The 26,814-nt window shown below is 39.4% G+C and overlaps 1 protein-coding gene across 1 annotated transcript in view; it reads right to left on the bottom strand.

Annotated features, from left to right (window-relative positions):
• Positions 1-26,814, bottom strand: part of LOC134536504 (uncharacterized) — a 225,934-nt gene that overhangs the window by 81,819 nt on the left and 117,301 nt on the right. The window contains exon 2 of the mRNA XM_063376226.1: positions 7,035-7,240. Coding sequence (XP_063232296.1) covers positions 7,035-7,240 — 206 coding nt within the window. The remainder of the gene's footprint in view (positions 1-7,034; positions 7,241-26,814) is intronic.

A 26,814-nucleotide genomic window follows, 5' to 3' on the forward strand; every position in this document is an offset into this window, starting at 1 on the left:
AGCAATTTTGGATCGGTGTGACCTTGACCTTTGACCTTGACCTTGAATTTGACCTTCAAAACTTGTCAAAATTGCCCAAAATTCCTCAAAATTCCTCAAAATTTACAAAAATTACATTTTATTGGAAAAAAAATCCTGCTAAAAAAATTCAAAAATTTTGATAAATTAAAAAATTCTCTTTTTGAGGTAAAAATACCCTTTTCGAGGGAAAAATTCTTTTTTCGAGGGAAAATGTCCTATTTCTATTCCTTAAAAATTCCAGCGGCTAGAAAGGCCCATATAGAGGCTAAAGCATCCATTTCTACAGTATCCGATAAGCCTCTGACGTCATCATGGAATATGTCATCTTGGATTATGACGTCACCGTTGCAATTTCCGTTACGTCCGCCATCTTTAAAATATTTATTTACTATCCGATTATAATGAAAAAAATCCAAAATTCATTAAATAAATTTGTAATCTATATACTGATTGATTAGATCGATTCCCATCCTTGGTTCAAAACCAGTAAGAGCAAAAAATAAAAACACAACAGATCCTTCCTCCACAGAAGCCACCTACAGACTGATCTACCGCCACCAATACCAAGGTATATATATCGTCACCTGATATGACGTCATGTCCGCCATCTTGCCTTCATCCGCGGGAGACCACCATCTTGTTTTCGTCTGCGAGAGTGTGCTGATAACATGTTAGTATAATTTTCTGATCACCATATCTTTGTCCTAATCTGTTGGCATCAAACTTTGACCTTGACCTTGAACTTTGACCTTGACCTTGAAATTTGACCTTGACATTGAAATATGAACTTGACCTAGAAATTTGACCTTGACCTTGAAATTTGATTTTGATCTTGACGACCATCATGGATCCTATATTTTATGTTTAGTACATGCTACCAGGAGCTACCACCTGCTAGTGGTCATTGCCACCATCTTGTGTGTGTGTACTCGTCTTACCATCATGCTAGTTTTATTCTAACCCACTACAGTGCAGTAATCACTTATTATTACCAAGGTGTTCGCCATATTGTAATTTGGACGCTATCTTGAAACCATGTAATTATTTAGTTAGAAATGCGGGAAAAATTCCAAAATACAGAAAAAAATCAATTATTAATTTACAAATTGATTATATCAATTCCTGTTCTTTGTTCGGTTCTTGACCAGTGACAGGTGCAACTAAATATTAAATAAATTTTAGATTCTGTTTTCTATTACCTTTCGCGGAGTTTATTAATCACTCACTCTACGAAAAACAACTCAAGTCAATATACCTGACCAACGAATTAAATACAGTACCGCTATGCCTTACATGAATAACCTATAAATCGTTCGTGTACAAAGCCACACATACAGGCCAAGTGTCTCCGGACCATGAGACCGAGTCATGACGATAAAAGACATATAGGCTAGTCATTTCAGGACCGCATGACCTTCTTTGTCTTTAGTTTATTACAGTCAATTAGAACATCGTGAAATTTTTTTTTAATACTAAAGGACCAAGTGACCTTAAAAAATATTTTAGTAAAACCAAGAGGTTTAGAACTACTAAATATTCAGACACTACAGATTTTACTACACGCAATCAACAAAAAGGAAACACCATCAACAAAAAGGAAGCATATTTTGGAAACACCATCAACAAAAAGGCAGCACATTTGGAAGCACCATCAACAAAAAGGCAGCACATTTTGAAGCACCATCAACAAAAATGAAGCACATTTTAGAAGCACAATCAAAAAATACAGCACAATTGTAAGCACCATCAACAAAAAGGAAGCACATTTTGGAAGCACAATCAAAATAGGCAGCACATTACGAAGCACCATCAACAAAAAGGCAGCACATTTGGAAGCACAATCAAAAAAGTCAGCACATTTGGAAGCACCATCACAAAAAGGCAGCACATTTGGAAGCTCAATCAAAAAAGGCAGCACATTTGGAAGCACCATCAACAAAAAAGGAAGCACATTTTGGAAGCACAATCAAAAAAGACAGCACAATTGTAAGCACCATCAACAAAAAGGCAGCACATTTGGAAGCACCATCAACAAAAAGGCAGCACATTTGAAAGAACAATCAAAAAAGGCAGCACATTTGGAAGCACCATCAACAAAAAGCAGCACATTTGGAAGCACAATCAAAAAAGGTAGCACATTTTGAAGCACCATCAACAAAAAGGAAGCACATTTTGGAAGCACAATAAAAAAAGGCAGCACTTTACGAAGCACCATCAACAATAAGGCAGCACATTTGAAAGCACAATCAAAAAAGTCAACACATTTGGAAGCACCAGAAGCACTTGGAGAAACCACAGGAATGATCGCAAGCACACCGAAAAAAAACATCAAAATATTGACAAGAATATTCAGGAGCACACGGAGAAAACCATCATAATATTGACATGGATAATCGGGAGCACACGGAGAAAACCACCACACATTTTCTTTGATAACATAAATTTTACAAAAAAAAAATTAAAAATTTGAAATAAATAAATTACAATAAATACAAAAATTGATTCTGCTAGTTTGTGAACTTCTCATTGTTGACCAAGAATAGAGTTCTAGTCCAAGCCAGAATCCATTTTTGTATTTTTTGTAATTTATTACCTACAATAATGGCTTGTTTTACTTGCATTTGTATAATGTTGAGAAATAAATTAAATATTGAAAGAAAAAATTTAATGTTTTTATTTCTTGTATTCTGATTTCTAAGACTAAGTTCTCGCAACTCGTGCTTCCAAATATGCGGCCTTTTTGTTGATGGTGCTTCCAAATGTGCGGCCGTTTTTTGATGGTGCTTCCAAATGTGCTGCCTTTTTTGATTGAGCTTCCAAAATGTGCTTCCTTTTTTTTGATGGTGCTTCAAAATGTGCTGCCTTTTTTGATTGTGCTTCCAAATGTGCTGCCTTTTTGTTGATGGTGTTTCCAAAATATGCTTCCTTTTTGTTGATGGTGTTTCCTTTTTGTTGATTGCGTGTAGTAAAATCTGTAGTGTCTGAATATTTAGTAGTTCTAAACCTCTTGGTTTTACTAAAATATTTTTTAAGGTCACTTGATCCTTTAGTATTAAAAAAATTTTCACGATGTTCTAATTGACTGTAATAAACTAAAGACAAAGAAGGTCTTGCGGTCCTTAAATGACTAGCCTATGTGTCTTTTATCGTCATGACTCGGTCTCATGGTCCGAAGACACTTGGCCTGTATGTGTGGCTTTATACATGAACGATTTATAGGTTATTCATGTAAGGCATAGCGGTACTGTATTTAATTCGTTGGTCAGGTATATTGACTTGAGTTGTTTTTCGTAGAGTGAGTGATTAATAAACTCCGCGAAAGGTAATGGAAAACAGAATCTAAAATTTATTTAATATTTAGTTGCACTTGTCAGTGGTCAAGAACCGAACCAAGAACAGGAATTGATATAATCAATTTGTAAATTAATAATTGATTTTTTCGGTGTATTTTGGAATTTTTCCCGCATTTCTAACTAAATAATTACATGGTTTCAAGATGGCGTCCAAATTTCAAGATGGCGAACACCTCAGTAATAATAAATGATTACTGCAGTGTAGCGGGTTAGAATAAAACTAGCATGATGGTAAGACGAGTACACACACAAGATGGTGGCAATGACCACTAGCAGGCGGTAGCTCCTGGTAGCATGTACTAAACATAAAATATCGGATCCATGATGGTCGTCAAGGTCAAAGTCAAATTTCATAGTCAAGGTCAAATTTCAAGGTCAAGGTCAAAGTTCAAGGTCAAGGTCAAAGTTCAAGGTCAAGGTCAAAGTTTGATGCCTAAAGATTAGGACAAAGATATGGTGACCAGAAAATTATACTAACATGGTATCAGCACACTCTCGCAGACGAAAACAAGATGGTGGTCTCCCGCGGATGAAGGCAAGATGGCGTACATGACGTCATATCAGCTGACGATATATATACCTTGGTATTGGTGGCGGTAGATCAGTCTGTAGGTGGCTTCTGTGGAGGAAGGATCTGTTGTTTTTTTTATTTTTTGCTCTTACTGATTTCGAACCAAGGACGGGAATCGATCTAATCAATCAGTATATAGATTACAAATTTATTTAATGAATTTTGGATTTTTTTCATTATAATCGGATAATAAATAAATATTTTAAAGATGGCGGACGTAACGGAAATTGCAACGGTGACGTCATAATCCAAGATGACATATTCCATGATGACTTCAGAGGCTTATCGGAAGCTGTAGAAATGGATGCTTTAGCCTCTATATGGGCATTTCTAGCCGCTGGGATTTTTAAGGACTAAAAACGGGAAATTTTCCCTTTGAAATGGGAATTATTCCCTCGAAAAGAGAAATTTTTAATTTATCATAATTTTTGATATTTTTTGGCAGGATTTTTTTCCAAAAAATGTAAATTTTGGCAAATTTTGAGGAATTTTGGGCAAATTTTGAAGGTCAAATTCAAGGTCAAGGTCAGAGGTCAAGGTCACATCCATCCAAGATGGCCGCCCTAACGTCACAATCCATGATGGCGGTCAGCTCCTCTGGCTCCTCCTGCGAAAGCCTGTCCCCGGAGCCCCTATTACATACTACTAACAGTCATAAATAAAATTGAATGTGAATTAACCTAGTTTTTACACACAAATGTTTAAAATGTGCACCTTTAGTTAAACGGCACACATCCAATCTAACAGTTCAAATCTTTTTCTTACTTGTGTTAATAAGTTTGTAGTAATCTGTGTCTGAACTCTGGAAAATTATTAGGTAGCGGCGGAATATAGACACGGTATTTATAAGGCCCCAAAGAAAATCAGGTAAACGGGAAGTCAGCGATAAACAGCTCTGTTTCCTTAAACATTACGACCAATCCAACGGTCAGGAACTTTGACGTTCAACCACTCTCAGAGAGATTCCAATGGGGAGGGGCTCCATCCTGTTGCCAAATAAAGTTTACAAGTTCACCTTCTACTAATTGAGGAAAGAGCCATTCTTTCAACATGGGCAGTGCTTCAAGAGAGGAAAAAAAAACAAAGCAGTATTCGTGAATGCTATCTAAAACTACTTAAGTTTAAAATATTAAATTTTTTGACAGGGATATTATTTATGGACGTAATCCAAAAAATATATAACATAATTTTACATTTTCTTTGTCAATAAATCAAACAAATAAGTGAAATAAGCTCTGCAGATTCACCCCGAAAATAAAATGCTGATGGCATTTCTTCTTTCTGCTTACTGCTTTTGGAATATTTTCTATTTTTCTATTTTTATTTATATATATATATATATATATATATATATATATATATATCTGCCTTCCGAGGCTGGTTTTCGTCTTTCAAGTTGAGACTGAACAAAATTTTTACTGTCAGCAAGCTGATGCACTCAGCAGTCTCAAAGCAAAACCCTCTCGCGTCAGCATTGCAATGGCGAAATTTCATCAAGAAAGAAGTTTGCTCGTAATCTCAAACGGACAGTCACCTTTCTAGTGTTCTCGGAGGTTGAGTGTGCAAAGTTTAATTGAGATCGGAGTAAAAAAACGTAGAATTTTATATCGGCTAACGATTGACGCTACCATATTTAATTTATTTTATTTAAAGTATCTAGAATTTATTTATTATTAAGTAAAAAGGTTATTTATTAGTGAAGAGTGTGATTTAAAATGTAGAAAAAAAGTATAGCCATAAGAAATAAGCTTTATAAGTGTAATTTATTTTCGGTATGTGAATACTGTCACTCGAAATGTCGAAAGGACTACATACATGTGAGATAGACTCTATAAGTGTAATTGATGTTCGATTTGAATATTTTTTTTGTACTTTCATTTTATTCAGCAGGAGATTGTTATTTAATGACATGCCTAAAAATAAATAAAGGGGAGAAGCAGATAAAAAGGAAGTATCAAAGGCAGCGTGGGAATAAACAGCCAGAAGATGCGCCAAAATGTTCCAGCGAACGGTTGCGAGCTTACAGAACGCGGAAGAAGATATAATTTTTCCATTGAGATCACACCCGCATTCTTACTATTCCAAATTATTATCTCTCGTTCAATAATGAAATGCTAATGATTGATGTACTTCTAGGCCCAATAAGTAGAGACTGGAAAAAATTCGCGGGCTCAATGACATCCACGGATGGACTCCACTATCCTCTACACACTCGGGCAAATGCCAACTGTTCATTGACTGTTGACTTGTGAGTCGTCTCGACTGGGGGGGCCTTGTGATTCGACGCTTCTATGAGTGAGGGTCCCTAATTAGCCCTCATTACTCCAGATTAACAGTGAACCAATGGCAGGAGCAGCACTAAGGTATAATTATTTGATCTGTAGCATTTCACGAAATGAATCCGCAAATTTTTCAGGTCTCTACTAATAAGTCGGGACCGGAAAAATTCGCATATTCAATGACTTCTAGGATAAACTCCACTATCCTCTGCATTTCTCAAGTAAACACGCGTGTTCATTGGGTACTAAATTGTGAGGTGTCTCCACTGGGTAGCTTGTGATTCGACGCTTCATTGGTCGATAGTCTCTCATTGGTCCAGAGAGCTCCAGTTTAACTGCGAGCCAATAGCATAACCAGCAGAATTGTACACATGTTTGAATTTCAGCCTATCACGAAATTAATACGCGAATTTTTCCGGTCTCTACTAATAAGTCGAGACTGGAAAAATTCGCGGGTTCAATGACCTCCAGGATAGACTCCACTATCCTCTACACACTCGGGAAAATGCCAACTGTTCATTGGCTGTTGACTTGTGAGTCGTCTCGACTGGGGGGCGGCGGCCTAATTGGCCCTCATTACTCCAGATTAACAGTGAACCAATGGCAGGAGCAGCACTAAGATATAATTATTTGACCTGTAGCATTTCACGAAATGAATCAGCGAATTTTTCAGGTCTCTACTAATAACCATGACTCTTAGAAAAAGCTACAGTGTTTTGTGAAATACCTTGACACGAAATGTATTCGCGAAACACAGGTGTCCCTACTAATAAGTAACACGGGTGTTGGAGGAGGGGTTGGAGCACTCACGTCGACGGTGACGGCGGGCACGGGCAGCGCCTGCGCGTGCGGCGCGCCGTCCGGCATGTAGCGGAAGAACTCGAAGTCGTCCTTGTACCACTTGACGGAGTAGAGGCGCGCGCCCTCCAGGTCGAAGTTGCAGCCCAGCACCGCCGACTCGCGCAGGTCGCCGTGCCGGGGCACCCGCATCTCCAGCAGCCGCAGCCCCCGCGACCCTGCGACACGCAGTCACCGTGTCCTCTCACACGCTGTCCGGCCACTGCAGCAGGACGTGCTCTCGTTCTGCTCGGCTCGGCTCGGACCAGACGGCCACCACATGATTGCATGATTTCATATGGAAGGCCGCACACTTGATCGGAACGGCTAGGATCAGTTCGGCTCGGCTCGGCTCGGCTCGGTTCAGCTGGTTCGGACCAGTCGGCCACCACATGAATGCATGCTTTCAAATGGAAGGCTGCGCACATGATCGAAACGGCTCGGCTCGGACCAGTCAGCTACCATATAAATGCATGCTCTCAAATGGAAGGACGCGCACTTGATCATAACTGCTCGGTTCAGCTCGGCTCGGCTCGGACCAGTCGGCCACCATATGAACGCATGCTCTCAAATGGAAGGCCGCGCGCTTGATCATAACGGCTCGGTTCGGCTCGGCTCGGACCAGTCGGCCACCATATTAATGCATGCTCTCAAATTGAAGGCCACGCGCTTGATCATAATGGCTCGGTTCGGCTCGGCTCGGACCAGACGGCCACCATATGAATGCATGCTCTCAAATGGAAGGCCACGCGCTTGATCATAACGGCTCGGTTCGGCTCGGCTCGGACCAGTCGGCCACCATATGAATGCATGCTCTCAAATGGAAGGCCGCGCGCTTGATCATAACGGCTCGGTTCGGCTCGGCTCGGACCAGTCGGCCACCATATGAATGCATGCTCTCAAATGGAAGGCCGCGCGCTTGATCATAACTGCTCGGTTCGGCTCGGCTCGAACCAGTCGGCCACCATATGAATGCATGCTCTCAAATGGAAGGCCACGCGCTTGATCATAACGGTTCGGTTCGGCTCGGCTCGGACCAGTCGGCCACCATATGAATGCATGCTCTCATATGGAAGGCCGCGCGCTTGATCATAACAGCTCGGTTCGGCTCGGCTCGGACCAGTCGGCCACCATATGAATGCATGCTCTCAAATGGAAGGCCACGCGCTTGATCATAACGGCTCGGTTCGGCTCGGCTCGGACCAGTCGGCCACCATATGAATGCATGCTCTCAAATGGAAGGCCACGCGCTTGATCATAACGGCTCGGTTCGGCTCGGCTCGGACCAGTCGGCCACCATATGAATGCATGCTCTCAAATGGAAGGCCACGCGCTTGATCATAACGGCTCGGTTCGGCTCGGCTCGGACCAGTCGGCCACCATATGAATGCATGCTCTCAAATGGAAGGCCACGCGCTTGATCATAACGGTTCGGTTCGGCTCGGCTCGGCTCGGACCAGTCGGCCACCATATGAATGCATGCTCTCAAATGGAAGGCCGCGCGCTTGATCATAACGGCTCGGTTCGGCTCGGCTCGGACCAGTCGGCCACCATATGAATGCATGCTCTCAAATGGAAGGCCACGCGCTTGATCATAACGGCTCGGCTCTTCTGGAAATTTTGCTATCGGTACGCTTCAGCATTGGTCCACGAGCAACTAAATCCTAATATCAGATCAGTCTACAAATCTACATTGTTGGTAATTGTAATTTTTGAGAGTACATATACGGTTTTTTATGAATATTTTTGCATGTTTTACCCAATAATTCTGGTCATAATGGTGAACCCTTACAATAAATATATATATATATATATATATATATATATATATATATATATATATATATAGTTCAACAGACCTTAGTTTGTCAACACAAATATACATGAGCTTAACTACTCATGAGCAAACATTCTTTAAGTTCTTCAACGTTTATAAAAGTTCTTCAAGTGCTATCGCCTTTTTTTAAATGTGTGTTATATTTTTTATACGCAATTGTATGCTTTGTACTAGATCAAAACATTTATCACTTATTATAAAATCTGAAGAAAATTTTTTTTTCTAATCCTGAAGCAAATCTGGAAACAGATGGTGAATTCACCGTGCTACTTTCTCATCAGTTTTATGTTATGAAACCAAAAATCTTGGTGAAACCTTTAAATGAATCCATCACACGAAACCATGATCATAATATCTTTTTCGTCATAAGAACTTCTCATGTGCACCAATATGCACTAATACTCCACGTGTATGACGACCTGTTTGGCGGCTGTGTGCGACTGTAAGAACGGGCTGAGCAATGCTGAACAAGTGTGCAGACGTTGAAATGTTCTGTTTCGCGATGGCTGGTTCCGATTCGAGCCGAGACGAACGAGTGCACGTCGTGCTTAAACACGACACGACAAATCCAATTAGACGTCGTGCATCGTTCCAGCACGACAGAGTTAAACAGCCCTATTTCACAACACCACGACAACATCAACACTACCAATTCTAATGTAGCCGTCGGCAAATCATTCCAAACCAGATGTGTCCACAAAATGTGCCAAAAACAGTGTGGGCCTTGTAGGAATATTTTATTTCCTGTTCATAGCTGAAGCGCATAACATTATAACTATGGATAGACCAGTCAAATGCTCAAATCCTCAAATCCCACCAAAAACCTTAGTATTCTAACGATTTGATATTCGTTGGAAAATATAAAACTAAAGAGTAAATTAAAAAAAATTGAGTACTGATAACCTTTGAAAATTACTATGTAAATTGTTTTCTACATACCTATCCTGTTACCATTCTCCAAGATTCTGTTATTTTAACATGTAACTAATAAAACAAATGTACAATATCAATTGATTCTGAAGTAAGTTATTCTGACAACCATTTAAAGGGTAGAATGTTTCAACAATTTTTTTGATATTTTTAATTTATTGTAAATTCTTTTATTTTTGACCAATGGTATTAAGTTTTGGATTCAAGAGCTTTATTTAAGATACTCTCTGGTATTCGAATTATATATATATATATATATATATATATATATATATTCGTGAAACTTATTCTGCCTGACAATAATTATAGCATTTAGTCGTCTGTTACACAAAGTGTGATTTTTTTTTATACAAGGAAACAAGCTATAGATATGTTAATAAGGGATAGAAATACATTGAGTTGTCAGCTATGCTAAAAATTAAAAATAAACTGGTTGAAGTCAATTTTCAAATGTGAAAATGTACCCAAACGTAAAAATAAGAAATTTCGTTTTGCATCAAAAAGCTTTACCAATTAGGTTAACATGTGTGAAGTTTATTTCTGTAAGGTTTTCGTTTTTCTTTTTGCCGGAGCGCTTGTTTTGTCGAGTTGATGTCAGGGCGACCTTGTCTTTCATTAGCTGAGTGTGTAGAGCCTATCGTGTCTTGTTCATCGTGACATTGTGACTCCAGCTTTAGGAATAACAGTAATTTTACGGACTTTTCATCAAATAGTTTAACTTAAATAAACGACTATTCGTTATTTCAATTATCTGAATCCTCGTAGAAACTACGGCGTACTTCGACTTCCGAATTGTATGTTTTGTTCTAACCAAAGGTCAAGACACACATGGACACATGAAGTGTGCTCTCATTGTAGACTTAATTAGATTTTAAATATTTTTCTAATAGACAGCATAATGGGATGTTTTTGCATTCTTGTTCAAAGTAGTGACCTGAGTTTCCGGAAACTTAGAAAGGTAGTAGGAAATTCACAAAGTTCCCTGAATAACTTGTAACCAACGTTCTTCGTAAAATTACGATAAAAAATTTTAATCGTGCAGAATGTCTGTACTAATCTCTGACATTTTCCTTACTTTCCATGACCGAAGTTTAAAATTTCCTGTCGTTTTACCTGTTTGGCCTATTCATGAAAGAAATAAAGAATATTCAAGACTCCACAATCTCCATAACTGGCCTTATTGTCTTTTCACTCTTTTTTTAATATAGAACCTCGCATACGCCATTTTAAAGTGTGCATGGTTATGGAATAACATGAAAAATAAAAAAAAATGCTTTCAGTCTGGGTAATGGCAAATTGGAAATTGGAGCATGGCAATTTTCCCTTAAATTACTGCACTGAGGAATTTCCATGAATGTTCCAGTATTTCAAGTAAATTACCCAATTTTTCCTGACTAGTTTCAATGTCTCTGATTTTACCCTGATTTTCCAGAATATGGACACACTGACTCAACATTCGCGGATCTATATAAACTTGGTTACTATAATCTAACTTTAGACAATTACCGTGATTTTTCCTTATATGTTCCCTGTCTTATTAACCATATTATTTAAAATAATTGATATACATTGCACAAAAATAATCAAAAAGTTTGCAACCACATTTAACATGTCAAATGGATACAAATATTTCTTTTCCACACGCTCAGTTTGCTCATATGGCATTTCCATCAATTATATGCATGCAACGTGTAATATAAAACCACTTTATTTTTCGAACTTTGAATCAATGCATTATTTGATTGTGAACAGTCAATGCAGTGTACTTCAAATAATGAAATCAGGTTTCAGTTGATCCATTTGTTTTTGTTCTTTCGTTTGATGATGGTATATAGGTTTTCAAAAACACGTTTATTTTATGATTAACATAAAGACTGTTATTAAGACACTAAAGAAACTCACCAGAACTAAAAAAAAATCACTAAAATAGATTGGTTATTAACATTGTGTCAATTTCTCTGTGTTTAAAACAACTCTTTGTTTATTTGAGAGGCATTGTTCGTATATAATAAAGATAATTGGAACTTCGTAAAAAAATACACTGGTGTCAGACTTCAGAGATTTGTTCCATTTTAAGAGGGAAACATTTAAGTGGAAGCAAGAATAGTGGTCTTTTCATAGGTTTAACCAAATTTTTTTTAAAGATTTTATTACCACTGTATTCTAATGTATTCTAATGTATTCTCCGGTATTCTAATGAGCTAATGTTCAATGTAAATTTAAATTAGTTCCCATAAAGAATCAATCACGTTCGTAAATTTATGCACTCAGATCCCTAAAAATCGACTAAACTGTGTTATTTTCAAATTTAGTGATACAACATTTAACAGAGTAGGGTAGCAACACTCGATGATTTTATCAGAGCGTTACAAAAAGTAGCGTGAACGAAAAAAAAAGGTAACTCAGCACATAGCGGGAAGTATAAATATCGATAGGGAAGAGAAAGGTGTAAATTCATTGCTATTGGGAGATATTATGTTCCACTGAGGTTTCTATTGCAACAATGAGCAATTTGTTGTGGCGTGACTTCGTATCTGAAATTACTTCAATTACACATAACACATTTTTTCGCGAGTAGAGAAAAACAGAGCTGGAAAAAATAGACCAATTAATGACATACAGTTTTATTTATTAACTAATATTGACACTATTTGTAGGTTATTACGATTTAACTGTAAGGCTACTAATTAATTATCCTTTTATTAAGTCCACAAATTATTCTCCCCTCTGGAGTTCGACTCGACAGTGGCTCAATCTACTGTTCGTCTCTTTTCGCGCACCTCTGTCCCAGCACACTGCCTCGAACTGATCACTCTTCCATAGCACACACGTGCTTCGGTCCCCGATGCACCAGTATTCGCGTACGAAGTCCGCCTCTCGCCGTCCACTATCACTCACCAAGGAGTCACTCGCCTTCTTCACATCGCTACCCTCGCAGGTCAGTCTCCCTGTGTATATTCCTGCCAAGTCCAGCCCTGGAAACTTCCCGTAGCCCTCTAAAAGTGTCGCGTCATCAGACCGACTTAACACTCGAAGCTCCAAGAACATTGGCGTCCTTGTTACGCCAGTTAATACATACGGGGCTCTAGGAACGTGCCGAATACTCGAGAGCCGCAGAGAATTCTCTGTGCTCAAATGGAAAGGCACTTGGGAAGGGAAAATGGGTCAGCCGGGCGCCGCTGTTAATTGGATTAGGCGTGTACCTATAATAGACAAAAGGGTGCTACCTGAATCGCGCTCCACCCGTAAGCCGGCGCGCGGGTGGACTGGTCAACAATGTCGTCAGAGTTCTTGTTACAGTATTATTTTTAAGCTTCTTACCACTTACAAAATTTTAATTTTCTTTTTTAAAAAGAAATTTAATATATTACCTGTATTAGTACAGTACTAGCACTATACCTTGGTTCACGAATTTATGGATTATATTGTAGCTACAAATTTACCTGCCAAAATCATAGCAATAAGGTAATAAAGAAAAAAAATAATATAAAAATTCTAATTGCTTGTTTCAATTTCCAAACGTATATTTTGTATAAATTTGTATAAGGTGTTTACAAGGTCTAAGGCATTGATTTCCACCTGTCTGACGATTGGTTAATAGTAGTAGAACCCATTAGCTAAATGGGGATTTGCTCGAGCGTCGTGAGAACCTCTTGGATTTTGAAGATAGATGATAGGAAAAATTAAAGGTTAGGTAATGTTTTCTCTTACAGCGGTGGGGGAAGCGTCTACAGGTTTTCAAAAATGTAAAAATAAACCATCACATTGAAAAACTTGAGCGTGTCGGATATTGATAGTTTAGATGCCCCAACGTATCTATGTTATCAAAAATATACTAATCAGCTTGCTTGCGTGGTGGGGGTGACTATCCAGAATGGTAGAAAATAAAAAATAAATGTATGTATAAAAATTATAAAATGTTATGTATAATATATTAATATACTAATTAAAAATACAAAAACAGTTACAGCTAAAATTAAAACAATAAAATACCAACATATAATATCGGCGAAAATACCTACTTAATAATAATATAAATCTAATAAAGATCTTAACTATCCAGCCATAAATGGGTTAACTTTTTTTTAAAAATCTTTTAACTTAATCTTGAGGCTTTTTATTAAGCGCTAAGTTGGCTGTAGCCTACTGCTTTTTCTTGTTATTTTTTTTTAATTAAAGGGTTATTGATAGAAAAACATCCCCAATATCTTTCTAGCATTTTATGTTTCAAACCAAATTTTGTCACCAGATATTTACTAAGTATTCTATAATAGCAATGAATACTAGCGTACATTTTCATAACTATGATTATTTATTTCACCGTTTACTTTCTATTTGTTGATTCAATTAGTTTATTTCTAAAACCTTAACAAGTGTTAATAATAAAGAAAATTCGAGGACACATCTTTAATGAAAAAAAAAAAGCTATACATTTATCTAAATTCTTATGGATTAATTATTAATTTTGGTTTATTCTTTATAGTCCTATTTTACATGTAGCGATGCTAAGGCGTCACGCTAAAGGTTGCAATAGAATAGTTCAATTTATTTTTAAGGCATGCAGGGGTGTGATTTTTCACGAAAAAATTTGGACGCTCACTTTTATAGTGAGCGTTTAGTATAGTATAGTATTATTACCGTGCAAGGAGTTCGGGAATTATTGTAATAGGCTGCCATCTACGAGAGAAGCAAATACCCTCTAATTTGCTGAGCCGTTTCAGGGAGTGCTTGTTTTCACACAAAATTATCGTGGTTCGTGTGCTAACAGTTGACACGCAACTATAAGAAACTCAGCAAATTACGAAAAACAGACTCTGCTACAGTTCTTTAACATACAGCTATAAGTGTTCTGGAGAAGCTTTGCAGTTACCGTGAAGACCAGTTCTTTATTTATAGATATCATTATAAATTATTTATGTAAAACGTTTATAAACTATTAAAACAATTATAATGACTAAATTTCACCAGGCCATTGACCTCAGTGATAGTTCCAACAATTCTCTATGCACCTGGGCCAAATATCACCTGCTCATTTGCTACTTACTTGAGTGACATCTCAGATGGAAAGCTTGTGATCCGATACATCTTTAAACCAAGATTTCTCCAGATAAACTGTGGGTCAATAGCTGAAGCAACGTGACGATATAAGTATCTGAATTTCGACGTGCCACGATATAAATCCGCGAATTGATTCGGTCCCCACATATTCGTAGAAAAAAAGTTACAAACATACATAAATGTGGAATTCGAAAAGGGGGAAGGGGGAACCACCACAAAGATTGAAATTCACGTCCAAGCAAAATAAATCTCCGCGGGACTAAAATAGTGTTTTAACCGCTGGGTTATCGACAAATTTTTTTTTTTGCCATGGTTCTGTGGTTCTCATCAAATTCGTCCCTGTGGTGAAACCAACGTTATCAAAACAGAACAATTACATTTCAAAGAGAATTGCACTGGACCAATGACAGATAACCAAGAAAAAAAACGAATTGTTAATTTTTTGAAACTTGGATGATATGAATGAAATAACATCTACGGTCCAGAATTTTTTGACGTGGCCAGTTTTGTTGGCTGAATGGGTTCGATACACGCGAAATATTTTCCATCTTTCCGCTCTGTATTCTTTCCAAACTCACTGTCATATCATCATCTCATTCGTCTAGTAGGCATTATAAAAATTAGAGAACACGAAATTTTGACAAAAAAAATACGGTTTGCTCAAGTGTTAGAAGGAAATGAAATTTTATTCAAAGCAATTGGTCATTTGTAAATACAACTGAGTAGCTTCTCTAAGTATATTTTTTGAATCTAAAATTTTTTTTTAAGAAAAATAGAAGCTACTTTTAGCGAAATGTAAGTTTCCATAACCGTACACAAAACTTTTCCCCTTAAATTTAAGGAGAACGCTGGGTACAAATTATTCAGGGATATTCGTAAATGTATCGTTATATTCGTAAATTTACATGAACAAAATTCACTTACTGTGAATATAAATATATTACAATAATCTTTGTATAGAACCTTCCAAACATTCAAAAACTGGTTAAGACACACGGAGAAACACACTTATCTCTTCCAAGCGTGCGTTTATTCTGTTTATACTGACGACGAGAATTCAGAAGTGTAAATACGACGTATTACTACGAAGATACGGTTATCATAAATTACGAAGCAATCTTCGTTTACTTTTGGTGAATTATTCGTCGAAAAATTCCGTAAATATTTCTGTAAGTCTTAATAGTGTAAAAAATGTTGATCATTTTTTCCTGCATTCCTTGTAGTTTTGCAAAAAATAATTGTATAACAATGGAACTCCGGTTGTTGGAAATATTTAATATCACAGGAGGACAACATAAAATCACTTGGATTTCAAAGTACTGTAGGATCCCGCTCATTGGACCGTTTTCCTCGTGTCCGTGAAACTAGTTGCAAGCTTCACAACGTGATTGCAATGAGGACATCGCATCTTGCATCCTTTGACGTCAAATGAATGTGGATCGACGTCTGCCCCTGACATCAGCCACAGACAAACTTATTGCGTGCAAGGGGAAACCGGGGTTAATATGTGCTTGATCCTCGTATCCTGCCGCGGCCAATGACAGACGAACACATTGCTCATTGGCCGGTTTTCCAAAACAAAACTGACGCATAAGGTTCCAGATATGATATTACAATTTTCTAGGTTTTTTGAAACGCTAACAAAGCTGTGCCTCACCCAGTTATCGAGTCATTCCAATGAGAAAATGCATTGATTGTCTACATGTGTTTTCGTACATGTTTTTCGTCTGAAAGAGAAATAAACTCTGTATTTAATTGACTCCATGTTGACTATAACATTAATTGAACCCTATTATATACGCTGAATAAAACATTAAAGAGTGATCACGAGTACCTAACAAAGAAAATAAAATAAATAATTTTTTAAAGATAACGCCTGGCTTTTATAAACAAATTATGAGGCAAAGAATATTTTATTCGATGTTTCTAGAGCAGAATGAACATCTACTCCAAAAACAATCAAAAAAATACCAAGTTTTTTTTCCCAACGAAAACAATACACTGCATCGTAAAGAGAATGCTTGTATTTTTTTTTTGGAGGGAGCGTTAAAATAGAAATTTATTGTAGCTATGTGTTTTTCTGTTTAGGTGTTAAAAATTAGAATACAGCACAGAAAATAAATGAATTCTTAATACGCGTCAATATTTCATAGTTCATTAAGACCCGGGAGTATTGAGAATTCATATTATGCTAAGTTGACATGAAATCGCTTCTAGCGACGTCTTTTACTGGACCAAAGATGAATTTCTCACGCCCAAAGGCGTAAAAACACAACAGAAACATGAAATCGAATAATGAATAATGCAAAGAAAAAAAGAGCACCCTCAGTTCTAGCTCGCAGGTCATTGAACTTACTGAAATTACCAGTAGCTTATTCACAGTTTCGTTTGAAATATATACTGTATAACACGACAGTTGTGCTTTCAAAAGTATTCAACGCGTTTCAAGCACGATCTCAGCACGTTGACTGGTACTGCAAGTGGGCAAAGTTAATTAAACAGTTTGCTGCGACTCCGGGGGTGCGCCTCGTGCAAAACAAGCCGAAGATCATTGCCCCCCCCCCTCCCCAGCCTAAAAAAAAACTGCATCGTTTGCGAAAACACCCACGAACCAGGGGGTCACATATCGGCGAGCCCGCGCCGTCGATACAGCAGCGTCCATTTACTTCCAGCTTTGTAAATAAAGTGCTCGGAAAAAGGTTTCAATTTCCCGCCGCGGCGCGCGCTGCAGGTCTCGCCACTGGGCTAACGCACACACTTCGTTCTCATTTTATTTTTTTTCATTCTCCTGCCTCCCGTCCCCCCCTTTTTTTTGGGGGCCCATTTCATCCCCTCGGGCTGTTTGCCCGCGACCTCTACAAAAGCGAACCCTGACGTGTTGTGCTCGTAACGCGCCTGTGGAGAGGGTGCCACCCCATGATTCTCCCGGAGTAGGTGGTGTACGAGAGGGAGGTTGGGAAAAAAAAAGGGGGAATGGGTGTATTGGCAAGACCCGAAGTCCTTTCAGGCCGTTGCAAATGTTGCACGAGGGTAAACATTACATTGGCTGGCTCCGGGCTCGCCCAGGGCCCAAATGGGGGGGGGGGGGAGGGGGTGGTAGAGGGGTCAGGTGACCCCGAGACTGATTGAATGGTCCCAACTGAGCTACTTTCTACCCCGGGCTTGAGCTCACCCCCTATCCGCTTCGGCAAACAGTTTTCACCCGACGGTTTTGTGGGCGCGAGCGCGTGCTACGGGCGAAGAAAACATCGTGGTTAGGTTGTTTTTTTTTTTGGTGGGAAGGGAGGGGGAATTCGTTGGATTCCCCAAGGGGTAGGGTGGCAGGGAAACCAAATTATGACCCGTCCTTTCAGCGCGCTCTGCGATTTCGCCCCGCCCCGCGCCGGCGAGATCGCTGAAATATTGAGCGCGGCCAGGGTAACTTCGTCAAGGACTTGTGTGAAAAGGGGGGGGGGGAGGGGGGGCCTTCCCGAATATGCATCACCGCCATTTGGAATGAGCTCTGACGACGACCCCAAAGGAATTGTGGGTTGGGGGAAGGGGGGGAGGGGACGAACTCGGTGAGTGAAAGTGAATAAATTATTTAGCCTTGGTTCTCTGTCTCTCTCTTTTTACTTTTCTTTCTCTCTCCGAATTCTCAAACACTTTGGTTAATTAAACACTGAACGGGTCAGGTACGGTATAAGGTTGCTTTCTTCAAGCATTAATTACTTCTCACGCAATTCATATGGTAAATATAAAACAAAAATTTAATTTGAAGAAAAAAAATTGAGATAAACCTTTTGTTTTGTTAATATAATTTTCAAGAAATATACACATTTGTTATTTATTCTATACTATAATACATAAAGGCGAAATGACCTTTATGCATGCCATTGCAAAAATAGGATGTAATTAAAATCCTTATTTCTTTTATTAGGTTTTTTAATTAAAATGGAATGCAAACTAGGAGAAAGACTTGTAGGTGTTGTTGAGAATCGAGTCCATCCAAAGCAGCTGAATACTGTATAATATCCGGTCCTGGAGCAGGTTTAGGGTTGTGTGTATCGGTGTCGGAGTCCAATATCTTGGCTTTGTAACGTCACGACAGCAATGATTTCCTCAAAAGTCCTAAAAAATACTCAAAAATCCTTAAAAAGACTAAAAATTTCCTTATTTTGAGGAAATGATTCCTGTTTCGAGGGAAAATTTTCCACTTTTTTTCCCTTCAGAAATTTTGGAGGCTGAAATGTCTTCAGCGAGGCTTAAATACCCTAAAATGGCACAAACTTAAGTCTCTGGGTTTGAACTTTTAGGCCATTAACACATTTGAAAATGACACATTGCGTGGAAGTAGACACCTCGAGTCAAATTTTCAGTTAAAACCTCAAAAAATTCATTAAATATTTATGAAAAACTGTCTGAATTAAAACTTAAAAAATAGAATAAAAAACACTTCGTGTCTTTCAAAGTTTCAGGGTTCAATTCCTATATAACTCCAAGTAAAAACTGATGAGAAACATATAGGGGAAGCGATTGACTGAAATTAAAATTATTATACCATCTCCTACTTACGTTAATGACACAAATTTCTCCAGGTAGACTGTCAATCTGGAGTAATCTTGAGTCTAAAGAGAAATAATCAACCAAAAAATTATCAAATTACAATAATTCTCAGTTGACAAATCTTTCTAGTCAGCAATGTGCAGAGGACTTTGAGGTCTATCTGAGGGATCACCAAACCCTTGATGTCAGTCCCTAGTATTGGCTTAGCGTCAAAAATGCGAGAGTAGTATATATTGGCCGGTCCGGAAACAGGCCTCAGGCGGTGGATTGAGATTGTCGGTCCGCCATCTTGGATTTGTGACGTCACGGCGGCAAAAATTCCTCAAAATTCCTCAAAAATGACTCAAAATGACTCAAAAATTCCCGTTTTAAGAAAAAATTTCCCGTTTTCGGGGGAAAAATTCCCGTTTCGAGGGAAAATTTCCCGTTTTAGTCCTTAAAAATCCCAACGGCTAGAAATGTCCTGATAGAGGCTTAAGCATCCTTAACTCAAGCCTCAGTTAAGCCTCTATCAGGATGTGACCTTGACCTTTGACCTTGACCCCGACGGCCATCTTGGATCCACCATCTTGGATGACGTCATTTCGTTTTCTCGAACATTCCGGCATTGTGTTATCCGCCATTTTGAATTATGACGTCACTGTTGCAATTTCCGTTACGGCCGCCATCTTTAACTTTTTTATTATCCGATTTTAATAAAAAAAAATTAAAATTTATTAAAAAAATTCAAATAATAAAAATTTAATAAAAATATTTAAAAAGCATACTTTTTCGACACGGAGCTCGGAGTCCTCGGTTCGAACCCGACGAGTGCAAAAAAATTAAAAATGACGACCGATCCTTCCCTCGTGGTGGGTGCTGGCAGACTGACTCCCACCACTTTTTATCATCATCTAGTATGACGTCATGTCCGCCATCTTGTCCTCGTCTGCTGGAAGCCATCATCATTGTATCGTCGGCTAGAGTGCGCCGATGACATGTTAGTTTAATTCGTATCCGCTAGAGTGCAGTTATAATTTATTACTGTGACACCCGCCATCTTGTCATTTGGCCGCCATCTTGAAAATCCGTAATTATTTAGCTAGAAATTCGGGAAAACTTTCAAAATTCATTAAATAAATCACTCATTAATTTACATATTGATTCGATCGATTCCCGTCCTCGGTTCGATCTTGGATGATGCAAAAAAAATTAAATATAACATCAATTTAACATAATAGTAACAGGTTCGAGGAATTAAACACTGCAAGTTCTTTTACAAACATAATATTTATTACATAATTTCTATTCTACTACAGGATCATTTGAGAAAGCCAGCAATCTTATAATCATTTAGTTCCGCAGCGGTGTGAAATGACTAATTCTTAGCTCCAATCGGTTTATACTAGACAGAGTCCAGCCAGAACCTTTACAGACATAGTCCACCTCTTCTTGACAGAGTTTCTGGATACCGTTTTTAACAGTTTGCTTCACATCGTTAGAACTGTAAATTACTGCAGCCGATGTCTTGAATGCACACTTCTTCACTTTGTCATCGAACGGATATGGCTTTCCATATATACAGTCCAACCACAAGTTATATTTCAAAGGTCCGTTTGTTGCTACATCATCAGTAAGCTGATTGATTATGTCCTCTCTGATATCATCAAGAAAATTACAAATGTCTTTCGACTCACCTAACGTATTTAAATAATAATAGTCCTTCAATGTTCCACGAAATGCAGACTGCGCCAAGTAGAAGCCATTATCGTTCACTTGTAATGCTCCGAACACAGTCTTAGGTTTATTTTCCTGTTCAGACGTCATACCAATCGGTTGCTGCACATCGGTTTTCTTGCTTGTACGCTCACGAGCCTTCAACCTAAACCGAGGAGTCGAAATTTCTGCAGGTAGTTCAGCAGTAGGCACACGGACTTCACCTTTACAGTTTTTCGCATGTCGTCGCAAATTATCAATTCGAGTAAACCATTCATGACACTCATCACATCGAAACTTCATGCGAGATGGATTCTTCGTGCATTTGCTCCGCTCATGTCTTCGTGCATCATGGGAAAATGCGAACGACGTATCACAGTAGCTGCAAGGATACCGTGGTGATGAAGACGATCCTTTCAGACCCGATCCAGATACAGGCGTTACAACAGTAGTACCATTTCCAGGCATTCTCTTATGCACATCGATGCATCGTTGTTGCGACGAAACCTTTACTTTCTGCCGAACAGCAGGGCCTTTGCATGCCTTCATGTGCGTTTTCATATTATCTTTTCTGGCAAACTGCTTATGACATTTCTCACAAACAAACATTTTACGATATAGGTTCTTGACACATTCGCTCCTCTCGTGTCGCCGAGCATTGCTGCTGTTTGAGAAAATCTTGTCGCAATAACAGCACCGATGTTCGCTAGTTGTCAAATCAGCATCCATTGAAGTCTCCATCGAGGTCGTATCGTCGATCGTCGTGGTTTCCTGCACATCCAGCTCAGTAGTCATTAAGCTATCTTCTGCTGGTGGTATCACATCTGTTGAAATCTCCTCCAGTGTTGACATCGACGTTGTCAACGGAATCTGCTCCTTCTCCGTCGTAGCTGTCGTCAAGGTTCCCGTAGACGATGGTACAACCTCCATCGAGTTCGTCGTTAAAGTCGGTAAAGATGCCATCGAGTTAGCAAGAACAGGTAATTACATGATTAATGCACCAGAAGAAACAAACTAGGTGATCCTTACACCGACGACGTCAGTAACAAACTGAGCGTCCTGTTGTCTAGGACTCGCTTATATACATGCACCGTATGGAATAAAACGCTAGTCAAATCAAGAACCATTTACAATAATACTAGAGTCAAAACAACATTAAAATAGAAGGACCATCAACGAAAAGGCAGCACATTTGGAAGCACCGACAACGAAAAGGCAGCACATTTGGAAGCACCGAAAACGAAACGGCAGCACATTTGGAAGCACCGACAACGAAAAGGCAGCACATTCGGAAGCACCGACAACGAAAAGGCAGCACATTTGGAAGCACCGACAACGAAAAGGCAGCACATTTGGAAGCACCGACAACGAAATGGCAGCACATTTGGAAGCACCGACAACGAAAAGGCAGCACATTTGGAAGCACCGACAACGAAACGGCAGCACATTTGGAAGCACCGACAACGAAAAGGCAGCACATTTGGAAGCACCGACAACGAAACGGCAGCACATTTGGAAGCACCGACAACGAAACGGCAGCACATTTGGAAGCACCGACAACGAAACGGCAGCACATTTGGAAGCACCGACAACGAAACGGCAGCACATTTGGAAGCACCGACAACGAAACGGCAGCACATTTGGAAGCACCGACAACGAAACGGCAGCACATTTGGAAGCACCGACAACGAAAAGGCAGCACATTTGGAAGCACCGACAACGAAAAGGCAGCACATTTGGAAGCACCGACAACGAAAAGGCAGCACATTTGGAAGCACCGACAACGAAAAGGCAGCACATTTGGAAGCACCGACAACGAAAAGGCAGCACATTTGGAAGCACCGACAACGAAAAGGCAGCGCATTTGGAAGCACCGACAACGAAAAGGCAGCACCATCATCAAAAAGGCTGCACATTTGTCATTGGCTCCAATATTCATTGGCTCCAATATTCATTGGCTCCAATATTCATTGGCTCCATTATTCATTGATTCCATCAGTCTATTGATTCCATCAGTCTAGTGACTCCATCTGTCATTGGCTCCTACAGTCATTGGCTCCTACAGTCATTGGCTCCAACAACTGTCTTTTGTCTCACCAACTCCAAATATATATATTTGGCTAGAATTCTACGAGTCTAAGAGACTATGAGACCACATGGCTACGAGTCTAAAATGATCTAGCTGGTTACGAGTTATACATGGCTTGCGAGGCTACAGAGCTACGAAGTTTCTAGTACACAGGTTTACATGACTGCGAGGATACAGGACTACAAGTCTGCAAGAGTACTTGACTACGAAGGTACTCGTCTACATGACTCCAGTTACCGCATCTGTCTTCGACGGAATTTTCTCTTTTGCTCCAACTGCTCCATCAGCATTATGTTATAAGATTACAAGGCCTCTTGCTTATGTAGCTTCAAGTCTACAAGCCTCCAATGCATCATGACTGCGAGACTACGATCAATGAGGTTACGAGTCTACGCGATTGCGAGTCTTCTAGGTTACATGATCGCGAGGCTATAGGACTACGAAGCTTCTAGAACGCATGGTTACGAGACTGCGAGGCTACAATTCTACGAGGTCCCAAGACATCCAGGCTACGCGACTACGAGCCATGAGGTTACGAGACTACGTGACTACGAATCTTCAAGTTTACGAGACTGCGAGGCTACAGAGCTACGAAGCCTCTAGTACACAGGTTTACGTGACTGCGAGGATACAGGACTACGCGACTTCGAGCCATAAGATTACGAGATTACGTGACTACGAATCTTCATGTTTACGAGACTGCGAGGCTACAGAGCTACGAAGCCTCTAGAAAACGAGTTTACGTGACTGCGTGGATACAGGAATACAAGTCTGCATGAGTTCTTGACTACGAAGCTACTCGTCTACAAGGCTCCAATTGACACATCTGTCTTCGATGGAATTTTCTCTTTTGCTACATCTACACCATCAGCATTATGTTATAAGATTACAAAGCTACTTGCTTACGTAGCTTCAAGTCTACGAGGCTCCAATACATCATGACTACGAGACTACGAGCCATGAGGTTACGAGACTATGCGATTGCAAGTCTTCAAGGTTACGTCATCGCGAGGCTATAGGACTACGAAGCTTCCAGAACGCATGGTTACGAGAATGCATGACTAATTGGCCGCATGGCTACGAAACTTTATGTCTCTAACTGACTACAATAGCACTATTCAGTGGTGAGAGTTAATTTATTTCATGCAAAGGTACTTGCTGCAAGCAGTTCCACTTTTCAACATCAGATGACGTCACGTTTTGCTTGCAGGTAAAATAATATTTATTTATTTTATGCGGGATGCGGGTTGTTCACTATCGATCGCATAAGAAGAATGGCATCGATAGTCTTCAAGGAGAAGGAAGTTCGTCCTTCCTGCTAGTGCTTCTCAGATTTCTCACGGTCCGCCATCTTGGATTGTGACGTCACGGCTGCCATCTTAGATGGGTGTGACTTTGACCTTTGACCGAAACCGCAGGAATGATCGCAAGCACACGGATTAACCATCAAAATATATATAAGAATTATCAGGAGCACACGGAGAAAACCATCATAATATTGGCAAGAATAATCAGGAGCACACGGAGAAAAACGACACATGTTTTCTTTGATATCATAAAATTACAGAAAAAAAATATTTAGAAATAAAAAAAATTAATAAAAAAATTTAAAATAAAAACAAAAAATACATAAAATTCTGGCTTGTACTAGAACTCTATCTTTGCTCAGCAATGATAAGTTTACAAGCTAGCAGAATCTATTTATGTATTTTTTGTTTTAATTTTAAATTTTTTTATTAATTTTTTTTATTTCTAAATATTTTTTTTCTGTAATTTTATGATATCAAAGAAAACATGTGTCGTTTTTCTCCGTGTGCTCCTGATTATTCTTGCCAATATTATGATGGTTTTCTCCGTGTGCTCCTGATAATTCTTATATATATTTTGATGGTTAATCCGTGTGCTTGCGATCATTCCTGCGGTTTCGGTCAAAGGTCAAAGTCACACCCATCTAAGATGGCAGCCGTGACGTCACAATCCAAGATGGCGGACCGTGAGAAATCTGAGAAGCACTAGCAGGAAGGACGAACTTCCTTCTCCTTGAAGACTATCGATGCCATTCTTCTTATGCGATCGATAGTGAACAACCCGCATCCCGCATAAAATAAATAAATATTATTTTACCTGCAAGCAAAACGTGACGTCATCTGATGTTGAAAAGTGGAACTGCTTGCAGCAAGTACCTTTGCATGAAATAAATTAACTCTCACCACTGAATAGTGCTATTGTAGTCAGTTAGAGACATAAAGTTTCGTAGCCATGCGGCCAATTAGTCATGCATTCTCGTAACCATGCGTTCTGGAAGCTTCGTAGTCCTATAGCCTCGCGATGACGTAACCTTGAAGACTTGCAATCGCATAGTCTCGTAACCTCATGGCTCGTAGTCTCGTAGTCATGATGTATTGGAGCCTCGTAGACTTGAAGCTACGTAAGCAAGTAGCTTTGTAATCTTATAACATAATGCTGATGGTGTAGATGTAGCAAAAGAGAAAATTCCATCGAAGACAGATGTGTCAATTGGAGCCTTGTAGACGAGTAGCTTCGTAGTCAAGAACTCATGCAGACTTGTATTCCTGTATCCACGCAGTCACGTAAACTCGTTTTCTAGAGGCTTCGTAGCTCTGTAGCCTCGCAGTCTCGTAAACATGAAGATTCGTAGTCACGTAATCTCGTAACCTTATGGCTCGAAGTCGCGTAGTCCTGTATCCTCGCAGTCACGTAAACCTGTGTACTAGAGGCTTCGTAGCTCTGTAGCCTCGCAGTCTCGTAAACTTTAAGATTCGTAGTCACGTAGTCTCGTAACCTCATGGCTCGTAGTCGCGTAGCCTGGATGTCTTGGGACCTCGTAGAATTGTAGCCTCGCAGTCTCGTAACCATGCGTTCTAGAAGCTTCGTAGTCCTATAGCCTCGCGATCATGTAACCTAGAAGACTCGCAATCGCGTAGACTCGTAACCTCATTGATCGTAGTCTCGCAGTCATGATGCATTGGAGGCTTGTAGACTTGAAGCTACATAAGCAAGAGGCCTTGTAATCTTATAACATAATGCTGATGGAGCAGTTGGAGCAAAAGAGAAAATTCCGTCGAAGACAGATGCGGTAACTGGAGTCATGTAGACGAGTACCTTCGTAGTCAAGTACTCTTGCAGACTTGTAGTCCTGTATCCTCGCAGTCATGTAAACCTGTGTACTAGAAACTTCGTAGCTCTGTAGCCTCGCAAGCCATGTATAACTCGTAACCAGCTAGATCATTTTAGACTCGTAGCCATGTGGTCTCATAGTCTCTTAGACTCGTAGAATTCTAGCCAAATATATATATTTGGAGTTGGTGAGACAAAAGACAGTTGTTGGAGCCAATGACTGTAGAAGCCAATGACTGTAGGAGCCAATGACAGATGGAGTCACTAGACTGATGGAATCAATAGACTGATGGAATCAATGAATAATGGAGCCAATGAATATTGGAGCCAATGAATATTGGAGCCAATGAATATTGGAGCCAATGACAAATGTGCAGCCTTTTTGATGATGGTGCTGCCTTTTCGTTGTCGGTGCTTCCAAATGCGCTGCCTTTTCGTTGTCGGTGCTTCCAAATGTGCTG

This window comes from Bacillus rossius, chromosome 11 (genome assembly GCF_032445375.1).
Source record: "Bacillus rossius redtenbacheri isolate Brsri chromosome 11, Brsri_v3, whole genome shotgun sequence".
Lineage (NCBI taxonomy): Eukaryota > Metazoa > Arthropoda > Insecta > Phasmatodea > Bacillidae > Bacillus > Bacillus rossius.